The sequence below is a fragment of the Tyto alba genome, unplaced genomic scaffold (assembly GCF_018691265.1).
Source record: "Tyto alba isolate M040663 unplaced genomic scaffold, T.alba_DEE_v4.0 Super-Scaffold_2, whole genome shotgun sequence".
Taxonomy (NCBI): domain Eukaryota; kingdom Metazoa; phylum Chordata; class Aves; order Strigiformes; family Tytonidae; genus Tyto; species Tyto alba.
This window is the reverse complement of record NW_024881282.1, coordinates 54,146,493-54,173,542: the sequence shown is the minus strand read 5'-3', so window position 1 is coordinate 54,173,542 and position 27,050 is coordinate 54,146,493. Positions and strand designations below refer to the sequence as shown.

Sequence of the window (27,050 nt, the reverse complement as noted above, 5' to 3'; positions counted from 1 at the left end):
AGTATATTGTATCTATGATTGTGTGAAAAATTACTTGACCAGAGCTGAGCCTCCAGCTGAGAACTAATCTCTCCTTCCCCCATTGCTTATGCAAAAGACAGTTGTAATGCCAAAACCAAAGCTTAACAGTTACTTTTTCCTAGAGAGCCACCATTTTAAATCAAGCCAGCAAGGCTTTCTTTTTTTTTTTTTATCTTTTTTTATTTTTTTCTTCTTTTTTTAATGTTAGCTTCTCTCTAGTGATGCTGTAGTTATTTGTAGGAAGCATTTATGAAAACGGTTGACAGCTCTTGCAGCTTTTAAAGATAGTTTCTTCACTTGCTTTAGTTGATTTTATTTTTATTTCTTGGTTTATTTTGAAGCCAAAATGGGAGCTTTTAGAACTTTTCAGGGGGTTGTTTTTTGTTTGTTTGTTTGTTTTTTTTTTTTTTAATTTGAGGATTTTCAACAGAAATACATGGTTAAGAAGTGATATAAAATTCCAGTTTGATAAGGAATTGGTATGTGAAGTGCCTTAACTAGAACTTAAACATTTGTAGATCAGATAGTAGGTACATGTTCTCTATAGTGTTATGAAGTACCAGCCATTTTTCTCTTGTAACTGCAAACACTGTATACTGGATGTTATGTAAGGCAGATACTCAGTGCTGAAGTATATGGTTTTCCCTATAATGCAGTAATTCAATTATGATGAGGTTAAAAGAAATACTTTAAAAATCACTAATTTATAATTCACTACAATATATACTACAGGAGAATCTTTTAACAGCCCTTCTGTCAGAATACATGTTCAAGATTAACCAGTTCAGTGACAGAGAAGTTATATCCATTAATACCCTATGTACTTCAAAGTACATACTGTTGCATTAAGAATTTTTTGCTTCAGAAGGTAAATGGAAAGATATATCTCTGTATTTAATTGTATTACATCATTCTGGGTTACAGTCAGTTTCTTATATTTTACTCTTCTCGCAAATATCTCCTTGTCTGAGAAAGTACTTCTTTTCCATTAATTAATGCTATCTTCTTTTCATCACTTTCTTAATTAACTACTTAATGTCAGATTTGCCTGGAATTTATTTTCACGTTTCTGCCTTATTGTCTCTTATACTGCATGTTATCTTCAGTACAATAGCGAAATTATGCATTTGTGGCTTTCCAGGATCCATTGGCACCTCCATATGGACATGAGAAGCTGTGACTCTAAAAGAAATACCAACATTTGTTTTGAAGATAATTTTAGCTGACAAAGCTGATTTGTAAGGCAGAAAAAGCAAGCAACAAGTTGTGTGTAGTAATAGTCATAAATGCTAGTCATTGCAAGCCTCGTTTTGCAATTATAGCTCAGCGATAGAGTACAAGTTATGTTAAAACTCTGAAAATGATGATGTTTCTTTATATGGTACACATTTTTATAATACTTGTTCTGAGTAATAGTAAGCATCAAATTGGTAAATACTTGATTGTGTGTTGAGCTAGTCATACGTTAGATAATAGAAATAGCTTGTGCAAATTTTATCAGATCCAAAGCCTTCATTTCTATAAATGTGAGTTTGCATTTGATGGAATGGAGGATTCCAAATAATTGATCATTGATGTTCTTTTGCCTTTACAGGTGATCTTGTTGAAAGGATAACATAGGAGGATTAGCATAATATGTGTTAGTGGATTCAGAAGAGCAGGGAGAGACACGCATCATTTAGGTCTAACTGGAATTTCTGTTTATTGCTGTTACAAAGCAATACATTTCATGTCACATATGGTATTTTTTAAATTATGTGGGGAGGGGATTAAAAACAGTTGAACAGGAATTTTTGCTTGGGGAATCAAGCTAAAAGTTGTTTTGTTTTCTTCATTTGTAACCACTGTTTCAGGCTACTAAATTGACTTCATCATTCAGTAGTGTCAGCTTGTCGGAAGATGGACGACTAACAGCTTTGTTCATATACTTTGTTTATTTCAGTATGCGTATTTCCAGAATTATAAATGTTAATTACATCACCTGTAGAAACAGTTTCTTCATGCTGCACCTGACATATAGGCAAATATTATGAGGCAGGTGATTTTTTTAAAACTTTATGTAAATATAGATTATAATATTATCTTTTGCTCTTTAGACAATGATCGTGAACAATAACGAAGACTATAGTCTTTGTGTAGTGACATGGGCCTCCTGCTGCTTCAGGCATCTCTAAAAATTGATGGAACCCAGTTAGGGGTCTGTTAAAGTGGCTGGTCACAAAAACACATTGACAGTGCATTAAAGTGGTTGAAATATTACAGAGCTCAGTAAGTGTTCCAAACTTTTAATTTTCTGGGCTCATTCTTGCAACTCAAATTCTTTTTGCAGCACATGTTGTTGGTATATAGCACTTCACTGTCAAATTGTGTCCTTTCCAAAGCTAGTGATGCTTTTCCAAAATTCTCTGTTCCAAATCCACATTTCCCAGAACTCCAGCTACACAATGGGTGCTCTGGGTTCATCACCATCTGAACGCTGCTTTGAGATTTAAAGGCAGGATACAGACAGTACATATAAGTCATTTCAAATATGGCACATGCAACTCAAAATGTACAGATTTACAGATATAAAATCTCATTCAGAAACCTCCCTTTACCATTTTCACTACTCTATCTAGCTTTTCAGGGGTCTGAAGATGGTTTCACTTTTTTAAGTCTTGCCTTATTTTTTGAGCAGGAATTTCCCCTCAGAGCCATCAGTGTGTTCTTTCTGTTACTGCCCTTACTTGACTGCCCCATTCTAATACTACCCCTCTGCTTTTCCATGCATTATTCCTTCATTAAAGGGAACTTTCTAAAGGTTTTGCAGGAAAAGCAGATGGAGGTTGGGGACATTCTATCACAAGTAACTTTTTCTAGGGCATTTCTGTTTGAATTAAGTTTATGTAGGCTTGCCATGCTTCTTTACTTGCTTTCCATTGCTAGCCATTTACTATTGACTGTTAATAATACTTTATTTTTTGTCCAGTCTCAAAAGCATGGAAAGCAAAGGCACAGTGTAATTTAAATAAAAATAATTATTCCAGAAAAAAATAACTTTACAGATTGATAAAAGTTGTAAAGACACATCCCCTAGTCTCCTGCACTTAGTAAGCACTGTATTTGTAGTAGTAGGCATTTGATATGTTTTTATAAAATGTCACAGAACCCTGAAAGAAAAGCATATGAATAGAGATGACTCATGGAAAGAGTGTGGTAACCATGTTCTCTAAACTCCTCAAATGTATTTCTGTGGGGCAGTACAGAAAATGAAAGAGCTCAGAAATGGCTTTCCCTTTTGAGAAGTAAACTGCCAGTCTGTCCCTCAGAGCAAACCGACACTGGGAATCTATCTGCATTATAATTATATTGAATTAAATTGTCATGATGTTACCCAGCTAATTGGATTAAATCTTCCACGTGAGCGCACTATAGCCAAAAGACACCAATTGCATTTCCTAGCTTTCTAGTGCCCCTCCTAAGGTGGCATTTCATGGAGCAGGGGGGAAGCTGCAGAGAAGGAAGAAGGGGAGTGAAAATCCCTAGGAAAATTACATTCAATCTGTTTATTACCCCTACATCTCCAAAGTTTCCAACAGAGCTTTTCTTCTGTTAGCCATGTGAAAAGTGTAATCTTTGAGTCAGGTGAGGAAAACAGTAGGAAACAAGCAGGGCTGAGAGTAGAAGCTTTTTGTGTACCCTCTATGTGTGCATTTCGGTTGCTGCTGTGCACTTTTGAGCTGAATTGGGAGGTTGGTTATATTGCGGAGGTTGCATTAGCACCAGTGTCAAGCTTGTGCTTTTTTTTTTTCCTGGGGGAACTAAGGCATACCAATTTAAGGGAATTTGTGTTGATTGCAGTAGCTGGACTGCAACTGCACAGGGAGAGGGAAGGTAATTTTCCATGGGGATCTCTGGTGCGTGGGTGAATGAGGGACTAGTGATAGGGAAGGCTTGACCACAGAAGTAGGCTTGAAGAGTATGTGGGCCCTGGAGTTCAAGAAGCATTTTGTATAAACTAAGGTGAAGCATTTAATTTAGGTTTAAGATGAATGGGCAAAACTAACTTTCAGGGATTTTTCATGGAGAATAACCAGTAAACACAATGCCACTTAACTATTTTGAGGGCAAACCAGAGAGCAGAGAAAATGCATGCATATGGAAAAGGGAAAGACTAATAGGGAAGTCAGATACTAAATTATCAGATGTAAAAGTTTGAGAACAGCAGCTTTATGGACAGCAGAGCTATAACCTGCACAGATTTCTGAGACCATCAAAAGAGGGAGATATTTTCTTCCCCTTCTGTTTGAAATTTTCAATAACTCTTGTGATTAAAACAAAACAACTTTTATTCATGAAAAGTGAGTAATTGTGCACTGAGGGGACAGCTGAATTTCAGTTGGATGTGATGAGTGTGATACTGTTCAGGAATAATGACTGGAGTGTACCATTGGGCACTTGCATCCTCAGACTTTTACAATTATAAATCTCATTTATCAGGATTGATTCTTTGCACTGCATATTTTTCCTTGTTGTTCTTAGCAATTGACTTTCAAATTTTTGTTCAAGTTGCTCCTATTGTGAATTATGCTTAGTGACTGCAGAAATACTCTTGAACTGTAGCCAAAGCTGGTATCACGCAGATCGTCTTATGACCAGTGCCTGAAATAGTTTAAGAAAGAGTTTAACCTTTCTGGTTGGTTAGTTTTTTCTAACATCTGTAGTATTACAGACCATCCTCTTACAAGAATCTTGTGCCTTTCTAGTGTTTGTGGATATGCTTCTTTATTGTTTTGAGGGTTATTCTATATTTAGTATTTGCATGATTTCATCTGGAAACAAATTGCTTTAAATCTTACATTTTACCCATTTCAGTCTTCTCCAGTTTCTCCAAACAGATGCATCATAGAGATTTATAATGAAGTTGTTACAAGGCATTTTGCGCATTCTTTTGCTTCTCAAGGCTTTCCTGCATTTGCATGCTGGATTGTGCTGTCCTAGCAGGGAAGCTATAAATAGATTCTCTGATGCAGTGAGGCAGCTATGCCACAGTGGCCTTGGAAATCTCAGCTTTCACCTGTAACTCTGCATTCCCATTCCCACCGACCTCACTCTTGCAGTAGCAGGATGCAAAAGGGACGTAAATGATTGATTGCTGCTGGTGGTGTCTAAAGTCTGAGTGTATTAAATTTGATGGAGCAATGAAGAATAGAGTAAACTGTGAAGCTGCTCCTATCAAAAAGGGGTAGGGATATAATAATTACAGTTATTGCAGTACATTAGATTTTGGTTGTTTGCACAGGAGACTTAAATTGAAATTAATGTTATTACCAAAGTTAAATACTTATTTAAAATCCTGTCTTGCTCACAGAAGTTATTTTAACATTTTAAATCATTTCAGTTTGTAAAGTACTTCTATGTATTAAAGTATTATAGAGTACATGTTTACATTGTGAAAGATGTTTTGTTTCTTTACAGTGTGAAAAATTCAAACTATTGTCTCCCATCATATACTGCTTATAAGAATTATGATTATTCAGAGCCAGGAAGACACAATGAGCAGCCAGGTCTGTGTGGCCTGAGTAACTTGGGGAATACATGTTTCATGAATTCAGCAATTCAGGTACGTACTTTAGAATAGCATGAGCTTGTCTTATTACTTGGAAACTAATAACTTGTTATATTTTGTCATGCTCAGAAACTAATGTTAAGAGACTCCATTAAGTAGCAGGATAGGATTAAAAATGAGGAAATAATACATCTGTGTTGGTATACTAGAAAACTTGATTGACATAGCTGCATTCATTGTTTCCCCTGTTTTTGCACAATGATCGATAACAGAAAGAGATTTGACCAGCATTCTACATGAGTGAACTGTTAAGTGGAAACCTGCTTTTTATAGTGATTGCCGTGCATGCATGTCACAAAAAATACTTTCTCATTTTGAAATGTTCTTGAGTACAGATTGTAGTGTTGTGTCAAAAAGTAGATGACCAGTGAATTGCTGGGCCTTTAGCTAATGATCATGTACTTTTAGTGTGCAGGTTAACATATAGGGAACCTTAAAAAATAATTACCTTTAACCTTTCCCCCTTGAACAACTGCTGTGTCATGGATAAGATATTTTACAGGACTGTAACAGCTTGTTTCTTTGCTATGATTGCAAGAGAAATACTAGTATACCTAGTGTTACTCTTACCAAGACAAAAAAAAAAACTTTTAAGTGGAAGCTGCAGTGGTAGATTAATTAATGATCAGAAAGAACTAATAGTTTAATTTGGTTTTGTTTTGTTATGTTCTGGAACTCGTGTTTTGTCATCAAAGCAGTCTTATGTCAAAAAACTGTAAAGTGTATTTAAGTTCTTGTTCACATTTTTTTTTCCTACCAAGTGTAAACCAAGCATACTTCAGAGTTAATCTCCTCCTTTGTCATCACAAGTGTTCCCGACTTATGTTTGTGATTTCTTTGGGTGGAATAATAATAAAAAAAAAAATGTTTAATTCCTTCGTTAGCATGTCCAGAAAAAAAGTTATTTCAGATAAAATTGTAAGCTAAGTTTATGAAGTTGTTGAAATTTGTTCAAAAGAAGAAATATTTCAGATTTTCATACTCTACACAGATTTTCTATCCCTTCTTTGTATATAGAATCAGAGAATAGTTTGGATTAGAAGGGACCCCAGAATGATCGTGGGTCCTGCCTCCTGTTTGTGTCCTCTACACCAGGCCTATCACTGTGCGCTTGTGAGAAGAGTCTGGCTCCAGTCCTCTGTAGCCTCCCCTTAGGTAGCTGCAGACAGCCGCCAGCTCTCCCCTTAGTCTTGTCTTCTTCAGATTGAACAAACACATACAGCTCTCAACCTTTCCTGGTATGTTGTTCTCCAGTCCCCTGACCACGTTGGTGGCCCTCCTCCACGCTTTCTTACACAGGGGAACCCTAAAGAGGACAGTGCTCCAGCAGCAGCCTCGCAAGTGCCAAATAGAGGGGAAGATTTGCTTCCCTTTGCCTCTGGCTACTATTGCTAATACAGCCCAGCTTGCAGTTGGCCACCTTCCCCAGAGGGATGCACTGCTGGCTCTTCCACATTTCCACAGAAAAGGACGACTGGGTCATATTATGCCACGCTGCTCTCTAGCCAGTCAGCCCCCAGCCAGTAGCGGTATGTGGCATTATTCTGGGGTTATTCCATGGTTATTCCATACTTACTAATATAAGACATCCATAAAATTCAATTTATTCTTGTTTCTAAAAGTGTTATCATGAGGATACTTGAAGAAAAGTTGAACAGTGCAGGAAGTAATTCAAATTTTTTTTTAGCATGCTGCACAAAAGATATCTAAACTGAAAGGGGGAGGGACACACATTTTACAGTATCCATTCTAAATAAAAATGCTATATGTAGCCAATTTTGATTACTGAATTGTGTCATTATGCTATTGTAAAGAGAAAAAAACATTTTTATGTCGAGAGTGTGAAATAGAATTGTCTTTTAAGAGTTGAATCACAAGAATATTCTTAGTAAATAGTGAAGTATTTTTTTGTGGTGCTACGCTGTTCATCAAGCTAGACAGAATAGAAACAAGCATAATTTTGATTACTTACTCAAACCTTTGTTACACTGGTATACATGAATTTGCATATATGTAGATTTAAAAGTAACCTTTTAGGTGAGAATTATAAGCATGAGTTATTGCCTTTAGAAATCTTACACAGCTTAGCACATTTATTACAGTTCACATAAATACTCCATTTTATTAACTGGATTTAATTCTGAGATCTGCATTCTAAATCCTGTCAGCCTGGACTTCATTGCTTTTCAGTTACATCTAGGGAACCAAGTGTTCAAATAAGTTCTGAGAAACTGTAGTGTAAATTGATAAATACAATTTTGCTGATTCACAAGACAGTGCTCTGGGTATGAAAATTAGGTGTTTATTGAGCAGTGCAGCCTTTAGTTTGGCATGGTACCTTTAGTATGTCCTTGATGGTGTGTATTTTCAAATGCATTATTTGGCAGCTTACTTAGCAATTAAGTGTAAAGTATGTTTCAGTTCCACCTACTATATCTCTCAAAGAAAGTACTGTTCAGAGGTTAATGTTACCAAAGAAATACTTAAGTGTTTTTTAGTGAAAGTATGATGTGTTCTTAACACACTAAGATGTTGCAGACTGCAAGTTCTGCCATCATTGTCTTCTTGCCACCACTTAACTGCTACCTTTTTTCCAATTACACTGAAAGCGTACATTTCACTGCACGAATTTGCCGTTACTTTCACCTCCTACTGTTATTGGAGTAACACTGGATTATTCTGGCTAGAGGTGTAATGCCTTTGGCCGAAGCAATCTGAACACATTTGATCTTCTCAAATCTTGGATGGGCCTGGATGGTATATGGATGGCAGAGTAGGGAATTCTGCTTAGGAATATTAGGTGCTCTAGGCTTTGACCTGGATGATGGAGCAGCACACCCTCAGCAAGGTTAGAGATGACACAAACCTGGAAGGAGGGACTGATACACCAGGTGGGTGTGCTGCTGTTCAGAGGGACCTCGGCAGGCTGGAGAAATGGCCAGACAGGAGCCACAATGAAAAGACAGAGGCCCGCACCTGGGGAGGAATAACCCCAGGCACCAGTATCCACTGGGGTGGGTGGGGAGGTGGGTGGGTGACCGGATGCAAAGCAGCTTGGCAGAGAAGCACCTGGGGTCCTGCTGGACAAAAACCTGAACAGGAGCCAGCAATGTGTCCTCGGGCCAACAACCTTGTGGGCTGCACTGGGAAAAGCACTGCCAGCAGCTCAAGGAAGGTGATCCTTCCCCTCCACTCAGCACTGCCCAGACACTCTTGGAATGCCGGGTTCACTTCTGGGCTCCCCAGTATCAGAGTGTTACAGGGACATACTGGAGGCAAGTCCAGTGAGAGGCCACAAAGGTGATCAAGGGATTGCAGCATCTGACCTATATAAGAGGCTGAGAGAGCTGGGAGTGTTCAGCCTGGAGAAGAGGTGGCTCCAGAGTGATTTTATCCGTGTGTGTAAATACCTGGTGGGGGAGACTAAAGAAAACTGAACTAAAATCTTCTCAGCGATGCCCACTGAAAGGACAAAAGGCAGTGAGCACAATCTGAAACACAGGCAATTCTATTTAAATGCGAGAAAATTTGTTTACAGTGAGGGTTATCAAACAGTGGACTGGGTTTTCCAGGGAGACTGTGGAGCCTCCATCCTTGGAGGTGATCAAACCGAGGACACTTATTTGCCTTCTTAAGGTGTCTTCCTTCACATTTATGTCAGCATAAGGTTGTTTAACAGGATAAATATGTTTTCTTTTAACAAAATATTTTACTGTCGAGTTTTAGACTCTGAAATAGTTTCCATTTCTATTCATGTTCTATTCCAAAAGCTCTGCTTTGATCCTTTCCATTCAGTCAGTGCCAAATTTAGTCAATGTAGCTTCCTTCAACAGAAGCAGAGTTTAGTTTATCTGCTCTCCTGCTGCTTTTCTCAGATCTTCATCCTTCCCAGACAGCATTGAGGCCCCTTAGTGTTCACATAAGAGCCATTTCAGCTTCAGAAGCTACTTCATTTCTCAGACAGCTTTTCTGCTCTCATCTCACGTACGGTGAAGATGGTTCACATCAGAACTGTTACCAATGTTCCTTGTTGAGGAAGTGGACTAGTTCCTTGTACATCTTGCTCTTCCGTCTGACAAACTTGTCTGAAAGTTTTTGCCCTGGAACCATACTAGGTAGAAATGTGACAATCCTAGCAGTTTCTTAAATTTTGTTGTCTTCAGTCTATAGGTAGGGCTAGGCTTGCCCCTTCATTGTTCTAAGTGATTACTGTAAAGAGACCTTAGCTTTTCCAGGTAGGGGCTTTCAGTGTTACAAAGCTCAAGACAACTAGAGGAGAAATGGTGAAAAGATGGGTAGGATCCTCTGTGGTACCACAAACAGCTGCAAGCTGAGTAGGAGTAAGGCCAAGATACCATTGTATTTCTTCCAAGTGCAGTTGTCTTATCACTGTTTCTTACTAAAAAAAAAATCAATAATTCAATATTATTTCATATTTTAGTTGTATTGGAACTTCTGTATAGATTTTTCAGATTCTTTTGAAGGAGTATTCCATGTATCTGATTTTAATTTACTTCAGTGCTAATACCTAAGGCTTGATTTTTATTATTAAGGCCTAAATGTCTCCTTTTGCAGATCTGAGCATTAAATAAAGCAGGAAAGACAAAAGAGAGCTTGTGGACTTTATGAAAACTTTATTATGAATGCTTGAACCCAAAAAAAGGAAAAGAGTATTTGGCATGTAGATGCTTTGTTAGAAAAATATTAATCTCCGGAAGCATTGCTGTGCTGCCACCTGTGGATGTTTTCTAAGTATTGATTTGCCCTTTTGGTGGGATACTAGAGTGATTAGAGCTCTGTGAGAATTTTTTTTTTTTTCTTTTGCAATGAAAATATGAGAGTTTACAAAGCTTTCATTTTGTGATTCAGAAATAGGAGAAGAACAAAAGTAAATGTTTTAAAAACACTTTTGTTCCCACATTTTCATTTTTATGTTTTTTCCATCATTGTGATTTTATATACTTTTGAGCAACAGCTGCTGAAGACTTTGAAATGGGGTATTTCAGCAATTTTCTTTCTTCATAAAGCTGATCAACATTCCTTCTACAGTTACTTATGGCTGTGAGTTTATCCAGACGAAACATAACATCTTTTACCAACACCTGAAATGACTTAAGTTTTTAGTGCTCTGTTTCAGTTGACATAGGCATACAGAGTTTGGGTTAAGGGGTGTATTAGCTGGGTGTTTCTCACCACCTCTGACACTAAGCACTTCAGTTGAAAGTAGGATAGACAAATGTAAAGTGATTCACTATTTCTCCTGTTACTTGGATCTTTCAGGCAGTCAGCTCTTGGCCTTTTATTAGAAGGCTGAAATAAGAAATGTCAATGTCCCTTGCATAAATTTCTTATTAAGTAGTGCAGCTGAATAACCATGATACTTATAGGAACGCTCAATTTTAAGCTCGATTTAATGATCTTACTGCCTGCTTCTCATTTTCCCAGTTAACTGGCATAATAGTTAATGATGTTTTCTTTACTTTTAAATTTTATTTTTATCATCATTTCTATGTAATATCCCTTATAGGATTTGAATAAATGCTTTCTCATTACCTTAGAATGATAGGATAATTCAGGTTAGAAGGAACTTCAGGAGGTTTCTAGTGCAACCTCCTGCTCAAAGGAAGGTCGGCTCTGAGGTCAAACCAGGTTGCCCAGGACTTTATGCAGTTGGGTCTCCAAAACCTCCAAGAAGGCTGCACAGCCTCTCAGCTCCACTGCTTGACTGTTCGTACAGTGAAAACTTCTTTCCTTATATCCTTAACCTCTCTTGTTTCAACTTATGCCTGTTGTTTCTTGTCTTCCCATTATGCACCACTGTGAAGAGCCTGGTTCCATTTTCTGCTTAACTTCCCTGCAGGTCATAGAAGGCTGATGTTGGGTCTCCCTGAAACAGTCTTGTCTGTGGGCTGAACAAGCCCTGACACTTCAGCCTTTTCTCACAGGGCAAGTGTTCCCAGGCTACTGACGGTCTTGGTGGCCCTCTTTCTTCATTCACGCTTTTTTTTTTAATCAGTTAAACAATCAGAGTCCTTGCAAACTCTTTTATCAGAGTTTTCCCATGCTTAAAGTATGTGGATTTAGGAAAGTGTAGTGTGACTGTTTTAATTGCTATTTTTCAACGTATATAAAGGTTTCATAGGACAGGTAGGCTTGCTAACAGGATCATAGTCTAGGATTGGAATTCCAGTGTATACTAATATTAGTATTCCAGTAAGGCTACTGTATTAAGATATGTATATCTCTAAGTCACTAAAAATAAATACTATTTATTTTTCATTTTCCTGTGCATCTTAATGCCTCCCATACCTTACTAGTTACAGCTGTGCTTTCTAAACAGTAGACTATATGTTCTTTTCAGGTGATGAGGTCTCCTTTTTGACTCAGTAGTTTAGAATTCTTCCAGAGTGTTTGTATGCATGTGTATGTACATTGACAGTGCATGCAGTATTGCATAATGCAGTTCATGCACAAACTGTGTGAAGCATTGTTTTGTCCAGTCATACTGTTTGTGTAATTTTCTTGGAGATTGATATGATCCCTTGACACTGATTACATAAACAGTTATTCACAGATTGCTACAGAAAAATCTTTTTTTTTCTTTTTCATTTTTTTCCAAGTAATTAATATGAAATATGGAACTATAATTTCAGTGTTAACCTTTGTCATGAAGACGACCAATCCTTCTCTTCTGTGGTTTGTCTCATAGCTGGTCTTGGAGTTTCTACGTTCTGTTCCGTTTTTTCCCATAGTCATTTAGCTAAATGACCAGTTTAGGTTCTGAGACTGAGCACTTTAGCGAAGTTTTGTTGGTTAAAGAAAACTTGTGGAGACTGCAGTACCTGAAATGAAGTGCCGTTCTGTTACCTCTTTAGTTCACAGATGGTTTTCTGCAGTTTTGCCATATTTGTTTAGCTTTTTTCATTTCTATTATTCTTCATCTGTCAGTATACTTGTTAGTTTACCTATGTCTGTGTTTTAAAACAAGCAAACAAAAAACCCAAAACCACTAGGTTGAACAGGGCACATAAATCTGATGACTGCTGTCTAGTAGATTGTCTTGGTTCTAATAGTTCTGGTTTGTTTTGTTTTTTAATTGATGCTTTCCATAAGGCTTCCTTGATAAACTACAATGTGTCACATCATGAGAAAATAAGAATGCAGAATTCCTTTCAGATTGGCTTCTGGATGATTTTTTCCCTGTGACTTTAATCATGATCTTAAATAGTTCTCCATTGTCAGCCTTTTCAAGAAGTAAGCATGTTTGTAATCATTTAGCTTTGTCTGTTATGTTGAGAAGATCAGTGGGTACGTGGTCAACTACATTGGTTCATTTAGCAGCTACTCTCTTAAAAGTTGTGGCATCTGGTATTTTAGAAAATATGTCAGTTCTGTACCTCAGAAATTGCCATGTTCAGATAGATACTTGTGCATTCCAGTACTACCATCAGTGGCATCTTAGGTTGGGATGTAGAAATCATTATAAGGAAAAGGGAAATTATCTACAGTAATCTTCTTAACTTATACATACAAATATAAATTAATATTCTGAGAAAGTGACAAAACTAATTTATCAGATGAAAACTAGAAAAAGATAAATTAGGTTTTTTATGAAACAACACACTATCAGCACATTGTGTAGTACTTGACTAAACCTATAGAAAAGTCTACTGGTTTTGTATCATTTAGTTCCTTGTTCTGGACGTTCATCACACTAAGCTGATCTGCTGAACTGATTTGATCTCCCGAACCAGCCCAAAAATAATCCAGAAGAAAAAGGAGGAGGAAATACATTTTTGGGGGCAGGTTAGCAAGGTGAATGTGTTTATTGTGCACTCAGATGAGGATCAGCAGAGAAGGGGCAGGACTTCTTTGGGCAGTAGAATTTGTCACATCATGCAGACTGAACATGCAATTTTACCTAAAGTGTAGTTTTATTTATAGTTAGTTTAGCACTGTTTGCACTGTATTGGTTTTGGGTATCTGGTGGAAGTTGGTAGTTCATCCATTCATTTAAGTTGATGCTAAAAGTAATCTTTTGAAAACTGATCACTTCTGTATGGAGTTGAGAGACCAAATGTTTCTCCTTTTAGCTGCATGGATCATTTCCGAACTGACAATGCAGATCTATGAGGCTGGGTGGGCGTGCTTGGGATCACTGGTACTAGAAATAAAAGCTTTTTACCATGTAGCAAGAGAAAAACGAGCATTCTTCAACCATTAGTGTCCAGAAGGGCCAGTAATATCAGGATTTTTTTGCAGTGTTGACAGCTCATGAAAGCTTTAGGTGAGGAGGGAGAGAAAGAAAGGACTGTGATATAGACATGAAACTCAGCTTTACAGCATATGTCTGGGTTTGCTTTGTAATATTACACAGGTATGATGGGCAGAAATAGGAATAATTTTTTTTTTGCCCCGCTCAATAAAGTTACAATTCTTCCAGTCTCAATTGTTGAATCTTACTCAGTAGTGTATGTGCTAAATAGCTAAAATTCTTGTTGTTCTCCTTGTTTGCAAAGAGGCAGATGAGACTGATGAAATATTTGACCTTTCTTTGAATGTTTAATAGAGGAAAGAATGCATCAAAGCTTAGAATATTTAATGAAGAAACTTTGCTAATTCTGTATGCTAAGGCATGAGATGGGGATCACTTCCAAGTGATGGAAAAAGTTTTTGTTTAAAGGAGTGTGAGAAGTAGTACATAAAAATTCAAAATGGTTTCCTAAAATTGTAAATCATACATCAGTAATTATATCCTGCTATCTATAAGTGCTGACAAAATAGACAAATTGGTACAGAGCATAAGTCATTATCACAGTCTGAACCAAGGCCCATGCTTTCCTTGAACTAACTTCAGCTCTAAGCAGCTTCACAAAATTTAAATGAACGGAGGAAGGGCTGTACCAATTCTGATTCAAGGTCTCGTCTATCTAGCGTAGATTGCTGTCTTCAACAGCATCCATAAGCAGATGCCTAGGAAGAGAAGGAATAGTGCAAGCATCCTCACCTTCCCTCCCACCCATGCCGGAAAAGAATCCCTCTCAGTTTTCAACTATTTTCTGCTCACGTACTGTTCTGAATGTGGTGTACTTTTACTTAATAAGCCCTATTGGTTCTCTTTTCCAAGTGCCTGTGCAGTCTCTCCGTGAGGCCCTGTAAACTTTGTGCATCTATAACAACTTTGAGCAAGGAGTTTCATAAATCTACTATTCATATATCAATAACTACCTTCTTTTGCTTGTTTTGAACCTCAATACAAACTGTTGTCAGAGTGTGGTTGGCTGGACTACTATTGGCTAATAAATTCTGACATAAAGCTTTTGAAAAGTATTATCTGTGCATAACTTGTAATGATAGCTGCAGACAGTCTTGGTTGAAAACCATTAGTTGTTTCTGGAAATTACTTCCCCCCCACACCTCCATGGGCACTAGCCAATACAGTTTAAAGTATTGTTCATGGCTTCTTTTAACAAAGTTCAAACATTCTTTGTTTAGAACTAATTCAAATCACTGTTCTAAAAATTCTGTGTTTCTGTTTACAGTGTCTGAGCAACACACCTCCTCTTACAGAATATTTCCTCAATGATAAATACCAAGAAGAACTGAATTTTGACAATCCTTTAGGAATGCGAGGTGAAATAGCAAAATCTTATGCAGAGCTTATCAAGCAGATGTGGTCAGGAAAATACAGTTATGTTACCCCAAGAGCATTTAAGGTCAGTATGGAATTTAACCTGAATGTACATTGTCAGTTTTGGTTTTGTAGTTTAAGTATACAAAATGTGCAGAAATATGTGAGAATAAGAATTTGAAGTAATATTTACCAGTATGCAGTCCATTCATTTAACTGTTAAAACACTTGGATGTATATTTAAGTAAGTGTCAACTGTCCTTGTGCTTTGGTCTTTGAGAATTAGTTTTGACTTCCTGTCTCCATTTAAAAGCTTACCTTTTATAACTTTACAAGTTTTACCTTTTCAACTTTCAGCTGTAGCATCTTGGAAATACCTATTTTTTGTAACAACTAAGGTACCAGAAGTATTTGTATTTATTTTTTTTAGACACAAGTGGGACGATTTGCACCACAATTTTCTGGTTATCAGCAACAAGATTGTCAAGAGCTACTGGCTTTCCTCTTGGATGGATTACATGAGGATTTGAATCGAATTAGGAAAAAGCCTTACATTCAGTTAAAGGATGCAGATGGGAGACCAGACAAGGTAGTGTTTTAGGTGTTGGTTGATCTTCATTTCAGTCAAGGCTACACATTGCGAGGTACATGATCGTGCACTGAAAGGCTGGGACGCTGATCACGTGTTGTTTTTTCTGGAAGAGATTTCAGAAAATAAGACTTCAAAATGGAAATCTTGCTCAAGTACCTGTGTAAATTTCTGTGTATTTGGAAGATAATTGGGGGGGTGGGGCGGAGGGTATTAAGGCTTTGTTAAGACCTTTTTGTTCAATTCAATGCTGAGTTCAGTTGGAAAAACAGTTTCCTTTCTATTGTTCTTTTACCTCCAGTATGCAGCATTCTGTCTCTCTCCAACACTCTGACTTTAGGGAAACTCTTCTAGCATTGACCTACAAGAATATAGGTAGTTTCCTTTGTTACGAGTATTGAGTTCTTTCAGATCAAATTTTTAGTTTGTTTGCTTTTGTCTTGCCCCAAGCCACTTGGGAAGTATCTCTCAGACTATGTAATATCACTGACAGAATCTCTGTCGTAGGAAAAGCGTACATCTTTTAACCTGTGATCCTGATAGTAGTAACATGTCTTACAGGGTCCTTTGGAGTGAGATTTCTATGTTTAGGTGGTAATTGAGAATGCTCTATCAAGTACTCTTACTAATACTTCTCATGATTCTTTTCCTACTATTTTTTCATAACCCAGGTCATGCTTTAATTACAGGTGGTTGCTGAAGAAGCCTGGGAAAACCATTTAAAAAGAAATGATTCCATCATTGTAGATATATTTCATGGCCTTTTTAAATCCACCCTAGTTTGTCCTGAATGTGCTAAGATATCTGTAACCTTTGATCCTTTTTGTTACTTGACACTTCCATTACCCATGAAAAAAGAACGCACGTTGGAAGTTTATTTAGTTAGAATGGATCCGCTTGCAAAGCCTATGCAGGTAAGCCTCCTAGTTTATGTACAAAACTCCTGGTTTGTGTCACATTAACAATGAACCTGAGTTCCTTTACATTTTTTAAATTTATAAGTACAATAAGCAAATCCAACAAGCTGTTGTTTTCTGGTATGTGTTCTAAAGTCCCACTTAAAAGCCTGAGGAACACTTACAATGGCATCTTATATTTCTGTCAGTTTCAAGGAAGATGTTGGTAATTTCTTTATGGTTGTGTTAATAAGGCTTCTTAATCTTTAAAACACATACTGTCCTCCTTTTTTATTTTAGTGTTGCTATAATGAACTTGTATGGTTATAAAAAAAAATATTTATACACTTAATCCAGACTTAATTTCTCGGTTTCTTAGACTACAAAGGGAAATACTTGTAATAACTGGTGCAAAAACCCCCATGACTAAATGTATTCGGTAGTCCTGAATTCTTCTGTGCTGTCACTTAATAGTCAAAAGAAAAAAGATCAGATGAGATTTCTTTGTAAAGAGTATCTCTTGCCTTTTTTAGGAGGTATGGTATTATACACCTTAGAATGGCATGAAACAATATACATAGGTTATAGTAATGAAATCATGATGAAATGGTTCTATCTGTACCTTCTGGGGTAAGCGGGGATAAGTGAAATAAATAAGACATGGGCAGTGAGGCAGGCTTGCAAAAAGGCTTTGACACCAGAAATCAGAGTACTGTAAGAGGGAAAGTGGGGGAAAAGGGAGTGTTCTCAAGGGCAGTATGAGTTAGGGAAGTCAAAGATAAGGGACATTTATTGACTAGGGGGAGATGAGCCTACTAGAAATTTAATTATTTGTGAGAACAGGTTTGCACATGGGACAGACAATAGTTGAAGATGACCCTGTGTGACATTTGAGATGGTTATGCAGGAAGGAGTAGAGTTTGGGAAGAGTACAAGTTCAGTAGAGCTTTTGTGAGTCTAAATAACTTTAAGACTTAAGGAGATTCCAAACACATGCTGTACTTGGCGATTGATTACAAAGTTATAATACCTTATTTCTAATTAATCCTGTCTTTATTTATTATGCAAATAACAGGTAAGAGTCCTGTGTGGAGTTTCATTACAAACTGCAGGTGTACTGCACTAAGGGAAGCCGCAGAGAGGTTTTGTTTGACTGTTAATCATCAGGTTCTCTGTCTGCATGTGAAATTACAATTCAGCTTGTATCCATTGCCTGCCATTGCTTTATTCCCCAGTAATACTTCATAAAGAATTTGTGTTATATTCCATATTTAAGAATCTAGTCAATACCATGCATACTATTTAAATGCTTAAGTAAGCAGGTGCTGTTGAAATATAAATCTAAATAATTAGTGCTGTTAGTCTTCGTATGGAGAAAGTAAAATAACATTAAAAAAAAGCATTGTATAAACTAATAAATGTAGTATTCAAAGTGTGTGTGTTTGTATGAGTAAAGTTGTGAAGGTAATTACTACTTTTTCAGCAGCTTTCCAAATTTTTGTTTGTCGATTTAGATGCTTTACACCTTAAGTTCAAGAATCTGAAAGAAGTACGTGAAGTATGCTGAAAATGTGATAAGTTATTTGGGTTTTTCCTCATGCATATTTGTTCTCTTAAGAAATTAAAGTGACATTTTGTTTCTTCTAGTACAAAGTAGTTGTTCCCAAAATTGGAAATATACTGGATCTTTGCACAGCACTGTCAGCTTTGTCTGGTGTTGCTGCAGATAAGGTAAGAGTGATTTCTTACATGAAGCACAACAATGAGCATTTTAACACATATTTACCTGATTAATGATGTATATTCCATTTTCTTTATAGATGATTGTTACTGATATATACAATCATAGGTTCCACAGGATATTTGGCATGGATGAAAATCTAAGTAGTATTATGGAACGTGATGACATTTATGTGTAAGTACAGATAACATGCTTCGTGTCTCTGCATTTTGTTCAGTTATTTGCAAAAGATTAAAACCTCGACCTAAGATAAAGATGAATCTTTGGGGTTTTATTATTTTTTAATTTTTTTCCTTTATAGCCTTTAAAATGACAGTTGTCCTTTGTATTTTTGATTGCTTTTCTTTTAGATTTGAAATTGCTATCAACAGAACAGAAGATACAGAACAAGTTATAATTCCTGTTTGTTTAAGGGAAAAGTGCAGGCACACTAGCTACAGCCATAGTGGTCCTTCGCTGTTCGGTCAACCTTTTCTCATAGCAGTGCCTAGAAACAATACTGAAGATAAACTGTATAACCTGCTGCTGCTAAGAATGTGGTAAGGTTTTTGTTTAAAGTAAAAAGCATTTGTTATGAGTAATGCTAGTGGTTGAAATCAGTAGGCACTTAGTTTTACATGCATTGCTAAAAAACTGATTAGATTTGAGTACTTAGTCTTCTATTTGCTTCCTGTTAAATATATTAAATCTAAAATTTGAGCCACTTGAGATCTGAACTAGTGTGGATTTTAATTTGATTTTTTGTTAGCGTGACCTCATCCAAAAATTATTTGAGAAGACAGTAGAGAGCCAATCTGTATTGTCAGCTTAGGGGAGTTAATTCTGCTGTATACATAGCTGTTTGTTAGGGCTTGGTAAAATGGAAATGTTTTGTCAGTTATTCTGCTATAGTTATACCTCCTGCACCTGCTATACAACTTCATATACTGACTTATGTTGTAAAACTATATGGTAGACACTTTCTGAAACTAGACTGGAAGAAGTGTCAGTATATGGAAGAAATTAGAATCGTATAACCTCCAGTTTAAATTTATGCTTAATTTTCTGTTGATGTAGCTTTCTCTGTAAGGGAACCCATATATTTTTTTGTGTAAACAATATGGTTAATGAACAGTTAAAAAAGTGATTTCTGGAGAAACAGAGTCTAATACCAAGAATCAAGATACGTAAAATCAGGTAACTGCCAAAAAAGTAAGATCGTAGATGAACAGAATTTCAGATGTGCCTGTAACAGTAGACATGTTAGGCAATAAAACTATTAATTCTGAATAAATCAGAAAGGAGTGCAGGAATACGGTACACTAGAAAGGATTTACTCTAACTGGTTAATTGTTTGGCTTGAACCATGTAAATATTTAAAAATCCATTGAATCTAACTGTTGCTTCCATGTGTTATATGTAGCCGATACGTAAAAACATGTACTGAAAGTGAAGACACGGAAGGATCCCTACATTGCTGTAAGGACCATGGTATCAATGGTAATGGCCCAAATGGAATACATGAAGAAGGATCTCCAAGTAAGACTGAAATATCTAAACGTGTTTAGCATTTTGTGTTCAGTGTGAAACTGAAGTTAATTCTGTAGTGTCTTTCGATTATTGTTATTCTACCTCATTTCTTCATCCTAATTCTTCCATTTGTTTCAGGTGAAATGGAAACAGATGAACAAGATGATGAATCCAGCCAGGATCAGGAACTTCCTTCAGAGAATGAAAACAGCCAGTCAGAAGACTCAGTTGGAGGTGACAATGACTCTGAAAATGGATTATGTACTGAGGATACTTGCAAAGGTCAACCACTCACGGGACACAAAAAGCGATTGTTTACATTCCAGTTCAATAATTTAGGCAATACTGACATAAACTACATCAAAGATGATACCAGGCATATTAGATTTGATGATAGGCAACCTAGGCTTGACGGTAAGTCATGGGGAACAGGTTGGGTGACATTTGATTCTGATACTTTTTTTCTGACTACACTTCCAGAAAATAGTGTTTCATTCTCTCTGTGTGCTATTTGATATATCTTTTTTTTTCCAGTAGTAAATTCTGTATAAATAATCAGTTTGTTATTGTAATTAACTCTTAGAAATGCAGAAGTTGTCTGTGCTTCAGTTTTTCACCTTAAATTCATGCTAGCCTTGTTTAATTCATTTTGAAGAGTGTTTGCCCAAATTTAATACAATGTCATGTAAAGCAAGAAATAATACTAAGAGAAAACATGTTCTTAATCTTAGAAAGATCTTTCCTTGCTTTGGATTGGGATCCTGAACTGAAGAAGAGATATTTTGATGATAGTGCAGCAGAGGTAAGCTGTTTGTTGCTCCCCTTTCCAGCTCTAATAAAACTTAAATGTGAAAAACACAAATAATGTCACAGAAGACATTGTAAGTCTTCAAAAGAAGAAGCTAGTATATCTTTTTTTCACACTATTTGTAGTAAATATCTTGTCATAAACTTCATTTACACATCTAAATAATCAGCAAATCTGAGTCTTACTAATTGGGAAGTAAATATGAAGCTGTGAAAACTTTTTGCTTGAATGGTTTCTGATCAGTTTTTCCATATTTAGGAGCTTTGTAGTTACTGCTTACAGTAAGACGACAACACTAAAATGAGTTTTGTTTCATTTGTTCTCTTAACTCAAGAAATACTTCTCTTTAGGATTTTGAAAAACATGAAAGTGTGGAATATAAGCCTCCCAAAAAGCCTTTTGTGAAATTAAAAGATTGCATTGAGCTGTTCACAACAAAGGAAAAACTAGGTGCTGAAGACCCATGGTAAGGACAAAAAAAAATGTTATGTTCTATCATGTATTTCTCAAAATATAATCAAACACACACTTGAACACTAACAGGGATATCTAATTGATTTCTTAATGGTATTTTGAATCTTATCAATTCAAGCGTAGTTGAAAATTCTGAAAACATTTTCTATTTTGATCCATTTCTTAACTGAAGTTGTTAACATATACAAAGGATTGTTTGCATGGGAGACAATTAATGCATTCAGAATTAGGAGGAAGGGTACATTCATAAGATATTCTAGTCTGTGAACTGTGATCCACAGGGGATGAATAATATTGTGCCAAATCCAACACAGTGGTTTAAACAAATACTCCTTTCTGAGATGAGAAAGGTTCATGCACACAGAAATTTTCTTATGCAAATACATAACTTGCCTTGCATTCGTATATGAAATAGAGATGTGCTTAAACAACAGGTTTGTGAGATGGGAGCTGTCTATAGTCAGCAGAACTTCTCAAATTCATGTTCCAACCATTAAGTTTTTGGCAGAGGCTTTTATTCTGATTCATGGTTCTTCCAAATTATTTGGAATCATATGTGAATATTCACAGTTGTAGGATGTTCCCATAAGACCCTTCTTCAGCTGTTTTCTAGCATACAGGAATCCTTCATCAATACCTGAAGCTCAGAATTAAATTTGAAAAGAGGGTCTGCTACTTTTTCTTTTGTAGATACTTAAAAGTTTTGGGAGACTTCCAAACTTTGTCACCAGAGATCCTCCTTTATTTGGGCAGGAGAGGGGGCTGACTTACAAATTCTCATTTTTTTCTGGATTGCATAGGTTATACAAGACCTGATAGACTATTTGAGGTACTGTATAACTCCAGTATATTGGAGCACTTCCATTTTTGCAGGACATTTTAAGCAGAGTATCTAAACTACGAAATACAACTATTGCTGAAGTCAAGCAGTTGCCGCTAGGAATGTCTCACCAGAGGGCATTAATCACATTCTTTCTTTATTTGTCAGGTCTTCACAGGTCTAATCTGCGAGAGCTCATCATCCCTAGTCCAGCACTATTTGTTTTCCAGATATTCTAAGCCAACTGGGAAAACAGTTCATCAATTACAGACTACCCTTACAGTTCTCTTAATTTCTTGTCCTTTTCTGATGTTGCTATATAAAGACACTTGTGCAGACTTTTTTAATAAGGCCTCACCTCTTTTTTTCCTAGATCTTTATTTGTTAGACACCAAGACGTAGAATATGCGTAGACCACTTCACAGAAGGGTTGCTTCCTTGCATTGTTCTTACTTATGTTCCTCCCTGAGCCTTAGTTCTTGAAAGATTCAAGTATGTGTTGCAGGGAACAGGAATTTATAAGTCACAGCCTGTTTAGTACTTGCCTACTAAGGAGGCAAGTTTTTTTAGTAAGGGGTTTTTTTCAGGTTCCAGTAGTCATTGTTTCCTGGTTTTAGCAGTAGGTGGGATGGAGTGGAGATGGATGACTTTGGAAATAGAAACTTGGAAAAACCACTGTTATCTGTTATTTATGGCTTTTTATAAAGTCAGTTTTTCTGAAGTATTTTCATAACCCTGAGTCTTTTTTTATAAAATACAAGAAAGCTGTGTTTTAACTAAAGATACAGGGACTGCCATAGGAGATGAAAATCCTGTTTTGGGGGGTGCTACTTTTGTGTTTAAAATGCTGTTGAGCTTCACTGTGATGATGCTTGCACACTAGCAGCTCACATTTTAAACTGGGACATAAGTGACATTAGTAACAGAAGATGGAACGTGTGTGTATTTCAGCTTTTGCTTATTCAGTTCCTCCCATGTTACTGGCTTTCTCCATGGTAATGTATTTTAAAATACATATGGACTGCGGTTATTTAAAATTGATTCTTTTTTTTTCTTTTAGGTATTGTCCAAACTGTAAAGAACATCAGCAGGCTACCAAGAAGTTAGACTTGTGGTCACTGCCCCCCGTACTGGTAGTTCATCTAAAGCGTTTTTCCTACAGCAGATACATGAGGGACAAGTTGGATACATTGGTTGACTTCCCAATAAAGTAAGAAACCTAAATATTTTGGTACTAGAAGTGTAAAAGTTAGCATGACTAGGGCACATGTTTAATCCAGCAGTTATGTAAAATGGTTTTGTTCTCAGCTTCCATACATGGATCGAGTAAACACTGATGACAAAATGCTTGTAGGTAAAAAGTACGAACTTGGAAAAATAATAATGGTAAAAAAGTATGGAAGAACTCTATCAGTAGTTTTGACTAAGATTACTAGTTGCTGTTCCACTCCTCACAGAGTGACAGATGCACTGTTGGTGTAATCTGGTGTATGTGATTTTTGTGGGGAGTGTAAAGTAAAGGGCTCAAAGACCATCAAAATATGAAATGGTTAAAAATATTATTAACATGACCTTTTAGGTTGTTTTTTTGTGTGTTTTCTTTGTTTTAACAGCGACTTGGACATGTCAGAGTTCCTTATTAATCCCAATGCAGGACCTTGCCGCTACAATTTGATTGCTGTCTCCAACCACTATGGAGGAATGGGAGGAGGGCACTGTAAGTTGACTTCATCAGTATCATCACTCTACATGTCAGCTTTCTTTCCATGTTTATTTTGATTTAATGACTGATCACTCTGATTGCATTTTTTTAATGGTTATGGGACAATATTTTTTCATTATCTTGAAATGCTTTCACAAATATTCTAATGCAGAAGTCTATATGAAATGAGTTTTTAAGGATAATGTAAGTCCTTTTAGACTTCTAATTATGCATATTGTGAAAAGAGAAAATGTAAGAGTTCCATAAGAGCTACTATATGCTTACAACTGATTTTGTCTTGTCTGTGTTTTTGTACACTGCGTATCTGCTTGAAAGAAGAGAGAAAAATTAAAAAGTGACTGAGGGATTTTATGTTGACTCACTATACATTTTCTTTAGAAGGGAAATGTTGTATGTTAAGCTTCCTTTGTTTAAAAATAAAAAGCGTGAAAGTATCAGTCTAATAGTGATAATAGGTTTTGGCTCATTAAATGTCAAGTGTTTGACAGTAACAGACTCTAGCAACTGGTTGTATTACACCTATGAAGATACAAAGTCCTTCGACATTGTACTTTTTTTGTCCTAGATACTGCTTTTGCTAAAAATAAGGATGATGGAAAGTGGTACTACTTTGATGACAGTAGTGTGTCCACTGCGTGTGAGGACCAAATAGTGGCAAGTACCTTTTGTGTTTCTAAAATTGGGACTGTTGATGATGTTTTCTTCTCGAGGGGAGAAAAACAAAGAGTAAATCATGAACCTTGCATTAAATTTTTAGGTAGTAGTTTGTGTTTTTTCAAAGGACAGTACAAAACAAAAATTATTTGCTCCCACATGCAAAAATAACTTACATGAAAGCTTTAGATTTCTTTGTAATTTTACCTTGTAAACTTGGAAGAAAAAAAAAAAAAAAAAAAGATAACTTGGGTTGTAAATGTTTTGTCTGGAGCCTTATGAGTGTATTACACTTCTCTCTTTTACAGTCCAAAGCAGCATATGTGCTCTTCTACCAGAGACAGGATACCATCAGTGGAACTGGCTTTTTCCCCCTCGACCGGGAAACTAAACAAGGTGCTTCGGCTGCCACAGGCATCCCACTAGAAAGTGATGAAGACAGCAATGAAAATGATAATGATATAGAAAATGAAAATTGTATGCACACTAACTAATGGAAGAACTAGAAGCCATAAAAGAGACTTTCTCCCTGGGGATACCTATTGGAAGAGTGAAATTGCCCACCAAATTAAGAATGAAAATCTGAGATGGGGAATTTCAGATAACAGAATGTAAATTGTTATTACATTTTAACATGTGCAGTACTTGAAGTGAAACAATAAAAACTTAAACAGAAATTGTCTCTAATGCATTTACAGTCTTGTATTCACAAGCTATATATAGGAAATCACAAATAAACCCCTTTTAAGTTTTCTGCTGCTGTTCTGATGAATTATGTTTTCTTCTGTTTTGGATGTGAGTTAATAACTAAAATGTTAATTCTGTGGACTTCTGACATTTATTTTCTTAGTACTGCAAGAATACTACTGCCAAGTCTAGTTTCTGGATTAATATATACATGTTCCTTAGGCTGTCACACAGACAACAAGTAAAAATGTCATAAGTATATAAGCAGTAGTTTTCTTGAAACAGCAAATTTTTGTTTGTCCCTAAATTTTTTTTTTTTTTTTAAATTCGGTCACAATAGAAGAAATAGCTTGAAAAGGTGTTTTAACCTTTTGTGATATAGTTGAGCATCCAGAATATTATGTTCATCTTACTGCTGCTGTGGAACAGGTTCTGGATTTCATGCTGCATTAAAAGTTTTTCAATTAAATGTAAGTATCCTTTGTTGCTTGTTGGAATCTACTCTGCAGACATAATTCCTGCTACCTTGCTTATAAGACATGCATAATTTTAATCTGGTGTCAGTCCAAAATTTAAAATTGTGGTCTAAGTTCTCTCTCCCCAGTTTTTGTAGTTTGACAGCTTGCAAACTACTCTGTAATAGGGACAGAGTTAATAGTATTCTGTATCCATAGTAATTACTGTGTATTGGGCTTAGATGAGAATTTTTTCAATATAACCTGCCTTTAAATTGTTAATGAACAAAGTTACTTTAAAGGTAGGCCTGTTGATTTTCTTTGTGTGTTCCTGATGGAATTCACCATAGCCTTACAGCATATCTGAAAAGGTGACTCATTGTAAGAGAATTGGCATTTGCATGTTCAAGTCAGAACCTGTACAGTATATAAGGCATATAAACTTTGAATTGGATTTTAGTTAACTATGTTCAGGGGTCCAGGATGCCAAAATAAGTGTGACAGTTTGAAACATTTTTTAATTTGCTGCTTTCCCTTTGATCTATTTGGAAGAATGTATTGTTGATTTGTATACAATACTGCCTTTGAGAGGGGCTCTTGAGTGCGGGGGCACACTTCACCTGGAGAACTGCTTTGTGTCCCACTGTTTAAACAAATAATTTAAAAAAGAAAAAAGCAAAAAGTATGATGTTCTTCACTTGAACTAATCAAATACAATAGGTTATAAATTGTGTATTGTAAATAAAAGTTCACTCTGTGAGTGCACATTTTGGTAAATTATTTATTTATGTTAGCATTAAAAAGTTTAAAAAATTGCATTTGACCAGGATATAAATGAGGTATGTTGGACATGGCTTTGCTTTATACCTTGATATTAAAACTGGTGTTTCATCCTGGTATTTTAAAGCTGCTTTGAGGTTTTTTTTTTTTAAATGTAAACTAACCTCCTGCATGACAGAGGTTAAAATTTTGTCTGCACTTGAGTTCACTTGGGTTTACATTTGAAATGCGCATGTTTATTTATACAGATTTCAATAAAGCTATTCAAGGCCTTATTTAGTCTTCCATTGTCTTACAAATTCTTTTCCCACAGTGTTTGTGTAATGGGTAGTCTTCTAAGATTTGTATTATCTGTTACAAAATGGCTACTTAATGACCAACACAGAATAAGATCAATAATATTTCCAGAAGATAGTATATATGAAAGGGTTTCTCTCCTGTCATTGTCTTGCTCTAAAAACATTTATAGGGATGCAATAAAAAAAAAAAAATTGTCATAAAAACTTATTGTTTTTTAAAAGTAATTCTGTAACAGTAATTCATCACATTGAAAGATACTAACTGAGATGGTTGGTGAAATGAGGCAATATATTTAAGATTAGACAAACCAATATGGTGGGGAGAAATGGTACAGGCTTTTGACTTAAAACTTTT

At 36.1% G+C, this 27,050-nt stretch overlaps 1 protein-coding gene across 5 annotated transcripts in view; it reads left to right on the top strand.

The window, feature by feature from the left end:
* The window catches only part of USP15 (ubiquitin specific peptidase 15), a 68,846-nt gene extending 42,175 nt beyond the window's left edge, over positions 1–26,671 (top strand). For 3 of the 5 annotated variants that reach the window (XM_042792134.1, XM_042792133.1, XM_042792136.1), the window contains 15 exons: positions 5,479–5,623; positions 15,172–15,345; positions 15,691–15,849; positions 16,539–16,763; positions 18,393–18,476; positions 18,566–18,660; positions 18,837–19,025; positions 19,889–20,004; positions 20,134–20,409; positions 20,727–20,797; positions 21,154–21,269; positions 23,158–23,307; positions 23,711–23,814; positions 24,386–24,474; positions 24,783–26,671. In XM_042792134.1, the coding sequence (XP_042648068.1) occupies positions 5,479–5,623; positions 15,172–15,345; positions 15,691–15,849; positions 16,539–16,763; positions 18,393–18,476; positions 18,566–18,660; positions 18,837–19,025; positions 19,889–20,004; positions 20,134–20,409; positions 20,727–20,797; positions 21,154–21,269; positions 23,158–23,307; positions 23,711–23,814; positions 24,386–24,474; positions 24,783–24,968 (2,179 nt within the window). In that variant the 3' untranslated portion in view covers positions 24,969–26,671. Of the gene's footprint in view, positions 1–5,478; positions 5,624–15,171; positions 15,346–15,690; positions 15,850–16,538; positions 16,764–18,392; positions 18,477–18,565; positions 18,661–18,836; positions 19,026–19,888; positions 20,005–20,133; positions 20,410–20,726; positions 20,798–21,137; positions 21,270–23,157; positions 23,308–23,710; positions 23,815–24,385; positions 24,475–24,782 lie in introns of those variants that run through there. The other 2 variants (XM_042792135.1, XR_006165280.1) reach the window with 2 other exon arrangements.
* Positions 26,672–27,050: the final 379 nt, after the last annotated feature.